The sequence below is a fragment of the Thamnophis sirtalis genome, unplaced genomic scaffold, assembly GCF_051295495.1.
Source record: "Thamnophis sirtalis isolate CommonGarterSnake01/CBP01778 unplaced genomic scaffold, rThaSir2_p1.2 scaffold_12, whole genome shotgun sequence".
NCBI classification, from domain to species: Eukaryota; Metazoa; Chordata; class Lepidosauria; order Squamata; family Natricidae; genus Thamnophis; species Thamnophis sirtalis.
Window position 1 is genome coordinate 64,146,893 of NW_028261392.1, and position 7,500 is coordinate 64,154,392.

The 7,500-nt window shown below is 40.0% G+C and overlaps 1 protein-coding gene and 1 long non-coding RNA gene across 3 annotated transcripts in view; both read left to right on the forward strand.

The window, feature by feature from the left end:
- LOC148043390 (uncharacterized) overlaps window positions 1-7,500 on the forward strand; it is a 303,113-nt gene that overhangs the window by 66,483 nt on the left and 229,130 nt on the right. The gene's annotated exons all lie outside the window — the stretch shown is intronic.
- Window positions 1-7,500, forward strand: part of ODR4 (odr-4 GPCR localization factor homolog) — a 23,712-nt gene that overhangs the window by 13,874 nt on the left and 2,338 nt on the right. For both annotated transcript variants that reach the window (XM_087726179.1, XM_087726178.1), the window contains 4 exons: window positions 1,196-1,324; window positions 2,285-2,375; window positions 4,238-4,411; window positions 6,532-6,624. In XM_087726179.1, the coding sequence (XP_087582305.1) occupies window positions 1,196-1,324; window positions 2,285-2,375; window positions 4,238-4,411; window positions 6,532-6,624 (487 nt within the window). The remainder of the gene's footprint in view (window positions 1-1,195; window positions 1,325-2,284; window positions 2,376-4,237; window positions 4,412-6,531; window positions 6,625-7,500) is intronic.

Consider the following 7,500-nt stretch of genomic DNA (forward strand, 5'->3'; position numbering starts at 1 on the left):
ACCCTGAGCCGGTGAGATTTGAACCGCTGAACTGCTGAACTAGCAGTCAGCTGAAGTGGCCTGCAGTACTGCACTCTACCCACTGCGCCACCTTGGGGATAATTGGAGCAATGCTATCTTGTGTGATGTACTACCATGTTTCCTTGAAAATAAGACCTGTTCTTATATATATATTTTGTCAACCAAAAAGGTCTTATTTTCACCAGGTCTTATTTTCGTGAGGGTCTTCCACTGACTCCCTTTGCGGCGGTGGCGGCACCAACAGCCCTGCCCAGAAGGAGGCTGCTGCCAGCCCACTATTTCTACCACTGTGTGTGTGTGTGTGTGTGCGTGTCACCCTCGGCCTCAGTTTCCCTGTCAGAGGCCTTCAGGAAAGCCTCAGGGCTCCAGGTTGATGGAGTTTGAAATCAAAGACAAAAAAAAATGCTTCTTATTCTCAGCATCTTTCATTTCCTCAGACACAAGCAAGAGGCTCTGGCTATGTTCACATATCACACTTTGTTAGAAAAGTCATTTGTACAAACCTATATATATATATATATACCGCTTCATAGGGCTTTAAGCGGTTTACAGAGTCAGCATATCGCCCCCCACAGTCTGGGTCCTCATTTCACCCACTTTGGAAGGATGGAAGGCTGAGTCAACCCTGAGCCGGTGAGATTAGAACCGCTGAACTGCAGATAACAGTCAGCTGAAGTGGCCTGCAGTACTGCGCTCTAACCACTGCGCCACCTCGGCTCTTCTGCCACTCCAGTTATGCTCACCCTGTCAACACTATCCCCAAAATTATTGTTACACAATCAGATGTTTGAAAATGTATTGGGACAATAAATGACAAAACTACAGTGGGCTAATATATATTTGAAGTCTGTTTACTGTTGTGGCCCGGCAGGAGCCTGGAGTGGGGTCTTAATTGTGGCTTTTTGGGGGGTGGGTAGGGTTTATATTTGGGTGCACATGTAAAAATCAAGCTAAGACTTACTTTCAGGGTAGTCGTGTTTTTATTTCTTTACCAAGGATGTTTCAGTATTGTACATTTTGATGTTGGTAACTAAGAGGACCATTTGGAAATTACAATGATGTGGAAGTCTAATAAAAGAAATAGAACTTACAGTGGAGTTTACCTTTATTAAAGATAGGGTGGAATTGGCTAACGTGTGTACTATTTGTGATTTCTGATTCTTCTTTGTTTCAGGGGCAAAGTACAAACTCCAGATCAACAGCTACAGTCCAAATCTGCAGTGGTTCCATAAATCTTAAAGGAGCTTTAAAATGTAAAGCTTACATCCATAATAACAAACCTAAAGTTAAAGATGCTGTTCAGGTATTTTTACTATCCCTCCTCTTTGAAAAAAAATTGCTTGTTTTCATGTTCCACCCAAGATCTCTGATTTTGATAGCAGATAAGGGATATAATTACAATATTCCAAGCTTTTTTGACTAGAGGTTCCATGCATGCATTTCTTCAAAAATGGTAAACTGTTTTGACCCCCTCCTCCGTCCAGTAACGAAAGCTGAGGCACACTTAATGAGAATGTCCTTTAATAGCAAGTCCAGACTCTCGGTGGCTGAAAACCAAATAAACAAATAGATAAGGACTTTGGCAGCAAGTCCGACAAACCTTGGCAGCAATGCAAACAAACTCTGGCAGCAATCCAGCCTGCCAAGTTCATTTCTCTTTAGTCCCAAACGTTGACTTCTGCAAGAAGGGCGTGGCACAAGCAGTCTCTTTTATAGTCTGGGAGAGGAGCCTAATGACCATCAGCTGAGCGTAATTACCTCCTGTAATTACGTAGTTGTTCTTGACGCCGAGTAGCCTTTCGACGGCGTGCATCCCTTTCGTCATCAATAGCAATAGCAGTTAGACTTATATACCGCTTCATAGGGCTTTCAGCCCTCTCTAAGCGGTTTACAGAGTCAGCATATCGCCCCCACAGTCTGGGTCCTCATTTCACTCACCTCGGAAGGATGGAAGGCTGAGTCAACACTGAGATTAGAGATTAGAACCGCTGAACTGCAGATAACAGTCAGCTGAAGTGGCCTCCAGTACTGCAGCCCAACCACTGCGCCACCTCGGCTCTTTATAAGTTATTCAGTTCATATTGTAAGTTTTAAAAGGAGCATGTATTAGGAATATACAAAGCTGGTAACAGAAGTGTTGCATAGCACTTCAGAGCATTTCTATTCTTTTCCTGACCTCATGGATCCTCCAAGGATTGGCTCAGAATGGTGCGTTTTGCGCACGCATAGCTTTTATACATGTTATTCTGTGTTTCTTTTGTAGGCCTTGAAGAGAGACATAATAAACACTCTCTCCGATCGTTGTGAAATATTGTTTGAAGATTTGCTTGCCAATGAAACACCAGGAAAGAAAAGTAAGAGAAGGAGGAGCCTAATAACCAAATCATATGCTTTAAAAAAATTAATGTAGTTCCTCCAAACTAATTTTATTTGAGCTTATTTCCACGTTTTTAGAAAGGGCATCGTCATTATTCTATACATTTTTTTTTTCTAAAAGTGCACTTTGCATAAATATTTTAATTTTGGACTTCTCTGTCACAATATTTAGAAAATAAGTAAGGGATGTGTGAGTAAAACTAGAACCCACTTGGCATTTTTGACAAATTATGCTGCCCTATATTGAAGGAAATTATATTAAGCGTCCTAGCATTATACCTGGAATAAACAATATGGTGAAAATTATGCCATTGTGTCTAAAGAGAATTCCAAACACCTCACCACTTTATTTATATTTTTCTCAGAAGCAGAAGATCTGTTGTTTTTTGGAGAACTGATCAAACTGAATAATGTATATGGACAAGTTTCTCTTGTCTTTTTATTTTTCCATATTCTTGCATGTCCTGTGCAGAAATAGACAACTTATTCACAATGCTAATTTATCTGTTTTTGGAAAGCTTTCATCTTTAATAATGCCAAGTGACTTATAATTTTTAACTAACTCTTCAGGTAGCATATTTGTGTTTATGTGTGAATGCTGTTGCACTATATATGTATGTATGCACGACACAAGATTACTGCTAGACAATTTATTCCCAGTAAATTAACACACCGACAAGACTTTGGCAGCAACCCAGACTTCCACAGATAAGAATTACACACGAGAGCTTCTCCAGCTTTAGTATAATAGTTGTAAATAATATTTTTCTGGCCTCTTCATAGGACATGCTTAGCCATCAGCCGCTGAGCACAATTACTGCTTCATCCTATCTTGAGTCAGGATGCTGTTTTAGGAATTGGGGCCTTTAATCCAATCTTCCAATTTTTAGAAGGCTCGCAGCAGATAATCCATGGATGCTCAGAAGTCATCAGAAGGAATTTTCCACATTCTCTCCCTTTTTGAGCGGCTTTTAAAGGGGGGGGAGAGAGATATAGACAGGAGCAAACATCCTTACCATTCTTCCATTCTTAAAATGTCCTTACCTCCATAAAAAAACACTAGGAAACTAAAAAAAAACCTGGACATAATTGTGCTGCTCAAATTCAGTGATTTTGAAATTGAGTTTTGACAGCCTTTTCTCCCAAGTCAAGAGAAGAGAATATATATATATAGCTCAGAGCATAGGCTGAACTATGCTCTCTGAATTTGGTTAATTGCTTGCAGACATCTCGTTACCCAACTAGGCAACATCATCAGGGCCTTTACCTCTTACCGATTAACCCAGAAGATGCATGCAACACTCTTCAATGTATTATAAAAGTATAAGCAGTCAATTTAATATTAATTGGATGCTGGGAATCTTGCCAGTGTATTATTATTATTACACTTATCCAAAAGTAATAGTGATGCTGTATATATGTTTCATTTCATATATGAAATGTCTTACCCTGTTAAAAATTATATGTGCAGCCATGATTTGTGTACAGGGTGTGAACAATATACAGCAGTGTTCCTTTACTCCCAGAGATCCGGATCCTTCCCACTCTCGCGGCCTTCCGAAAGGCTACCAAAACCTGGCTATTCCGGCAGGCCTGGGGCTGTTGACCTCATGAATGAGGTCCAACCCCGTCCAGATTGAGTGTATGAAGTGATCTTTTAATCTGTTTTTATTATTATTATTCTCTCTATTTTAATTCTTTATTTTTGGAAATGTATTTCTGTAAGCCGCCCGGAGTCCTTCCGGGATTGGGCTGCCTATAAATTTATTAAATACTTCAATACTTCAAGCTTTTTTTTTAATTAGTAACTAATAAGGAATTTCCTTTCTTTTTGTTTTAGATTCTGAGAACTTACCTTGCCGAGTTTTCGCTCTCCTTGTGGGATCCAATGTGTTGCTTTGTGATTATAAATTTGGTTATGAGACAACCAGCGAAATCCAGGAGCGTTTTCTTGAAATGTTGGATCAAGCTGTTCAATCAGATGATTTGCATGTTGCTGAGGAAACAAATACAGGTAAATGTAGCTGCTGAGAATCAGATTGTTCGCCAAAGCTGGCGGAGACAGCGGTCATGCATGGGTTAACTCAGCCAGTAACCAATAGAACTGAGTCTGACATAGTGATGTCATCGCTTCTGAGGAGCGTCCTTCCGCTTTTCTTGTTTGTTAGAAAAACAGCAAAAAAAGTGTAAAAAAACATTTGGTCAAATTGTTGAGCTTACTTCATTTTATGTTATGAGCCGAGGTGGCGCAGTGGTTAAATGCAGCACTGCAGGCTACTTCAGCTGACTGCAGTTCAGCAGTTCGGCTGTTCAAATCTCACCGGCTCAGGGTTGACTCAGCCTTCCATCCTTCCGAGGTGGGTGAAATGAGGACCCAGACTGTGGGGGGGCGATATGCTGACTCTGTAAACCGCTTAGAGAGGGCTGAAAGCCCTATGAAGCGGTATATAAGTCTAATAAATAAATAAATAATAAATAAATGTTGACCTTAATACCCCACAGCCTATTAAGAAAGAACAAATTTGACACTGCCAATTTTAATAATATAAATTCCGAGTAAACCCGTTTTGATATCTGATAGCCACGCGGGATATTCAGATTTGCAAAGAAACATTTGTAAAATCCATTTCTATGTAAAAAGTAAGGGGCAGGTTGCCCTAGGACACAATCCTAAAATTTATGTTCAACATTGTCTAGTAGAAATCGCCTGGGTAGAATTTCCAGTAACTAAGGAACACAATACTATGATTATGCCCCTTGACTGCTCTCCCATAAGTTAGCGTTTTTTTAAATAGTTCCGACTGGTTACAATGACAGATATTCCATTGTGTTAAGTAAACTAACTTGTGGAATATATTCTGTCGATTCTTAGGTTTTGCAAACTATAGAAAGAAACGTTGACTAACTTACAAAATGATTGTAGATGGAAATATTGAAAAAACAAATTGACTTGCTTTAAGTGGGTTCTTTATTTGGGGAGATAATTGCTGCACATTGTTGTCTCCATTGTTGGGATGGATCTATGTAAAAGCTGTTTACATAGTTTATATGTCATTCTTTCAAATAATAAGTGTAGCACAGAAGAATTGCTGATGCTGAGTATTCTGCAAGAAATCTTTGGGAAAATTTTGTGTGAAAGAAATCTATGTACATTTGGCTATACACAAGGGGAAGGGGAATTAATAATACAAGACTGTTTTCATCTCCTCCTGATGTTTTTTTTTTTTAAAAAAGAATAGTGAAATTCATTTCTTGTTCAGTTCTTCAGAGTTCCAGGTATTTAATAATTACTAATGCGTGTCTTAAAAATTATTTCATGTGGTTTATTTGGATAATCTGCCTTGGGGTGTGAATTGAAAGGCACTGGTGTCTAAGTAAGGCCCAGGGCTGCTTATATCTTGTATGCAAAATTAAATTTACACAACAAGAATTTGCATACATAGAGTTGGTTTTTCCATCCTAGGCTCTGAAAAAAAAAACGCTTTTTAAATTTATGATGAAGAAAAGGAACATTGGAAAAGGAACATACAAACTGTTCTGACCCCTTCCTCCGTCCAGTAACGAATGCCGAGACAAGCTTAACTGGAATGTACTTTATTAGCAAGACACCAAAACCTCGGTGGCTGAAAGCCAAGCATAACAAACAGATAAGGATCTTGACAGCAACTCAGACAAGCCTTGGCAGCAAACCAGCCTGCCAAGCTAGTTACAAAAGTTCTCCAACTTGTAGTCAATGCGTTGACTTCTACAAGAGGCGTGTGTGCACAAGCAGTCTTTTTATAGTCTGGAGAGGAGCCTAATGACCACCAGCTGAGTGCAATTACCTCCTGTAACTGTGTAACTGTTTCTGACGCCTATTAGCTCTTCGGTGCCGGGCATTCAGGAACAACTCGCTGCTGGCGTCCGGATCACTCTCCCTTGTCTCCTCCCCACTGGTCCAAGGCTCAGGTGCCTCCTGGTGGCCAACCAGCCTCTCTGCGCCCTGCTCGGAGTCGGAACCCTGTCCAGAGTCCTCCACATCCTCCAGAGCCGACTCATAGGGCCCCTCGCTGTCGGAGTCTGGTGGCAGCTCCAACGGCTCCTGCTGGGCCACAACACAAACTCATGCTTTTGTCTTATTTCTTTTAATTATAGTTGAAGTAAGCTTGCCAAAGGAATTCCAAGATAATACACAACCAAAGCGAATGACAAAAGGAATGCTGCTGTTGAAACTGCATCAAAATATGGGTATGCATATTTTAGCCTGCTCTCCTGAACTGCTTAAAACAGTTCACTTTGATTTAATGATTTATCATTTGCCTTGAAGCATTCTCACGCAGTCTTGTTGACATTTATGTCTAATTGTTTTAATGGTTGTTTAAGATTGTTTTCAATCATTGGTTTTATTGTACCCTGCCCAAAGTCACATTTGTGAGGTCGTTATCTGTATAAATTTAGGTTGGATGGATGGACAGACGGAGAGAGAGAGAGAGAGAGACAGATACAGGCTGAGTCACCATTTAGCAACCATTTGAAGTTGCAACAATGATGAAAAAATAACTTTGCAAACAATCCTTATATTTATGACCGTCTCAAGCAAAGTTGAAGTAAAAACATAAGTACAATTGAAGCTTCACTTAGCAACTGCTTTGCTAAGCAACCAAGTCCTAAAGATTGTTAAAGGAGTACTTGTGGAAGACAGATAGACAGACAGATAGACAGACAAAGAACACCTATTGACTTAGCTGTTTTGGTTCCTGATTTTCTAGCATTCTTTGCTGTTGCAGTTACTCTTTATTTTTTTTAATATACTTTTAATATACTGAGGAAGCCTTAAATCAGTGGTAGTCAACCTGGTCCCTACCGCCCACTAGTGGGCGTTCCAGCTTTCATGGTGGGCGGTGGGGGTTTGCTGTAACTCTGCTTTGTAAATTTTATAAAGTAAAGTTACTTCCCTACTTTATAAATCACCATCACTGTGGAACCGGTGGGCGGTTAGAAAATTTTACTACTAACAGAGATGCAAAAGCGGGCAGTAGGTATAAAAAGGTTGACTACCCCTGCGATAGATAGATGGATGGATGGATGGATGGATAGGTGATAGATGGATGGATGGATAGATGG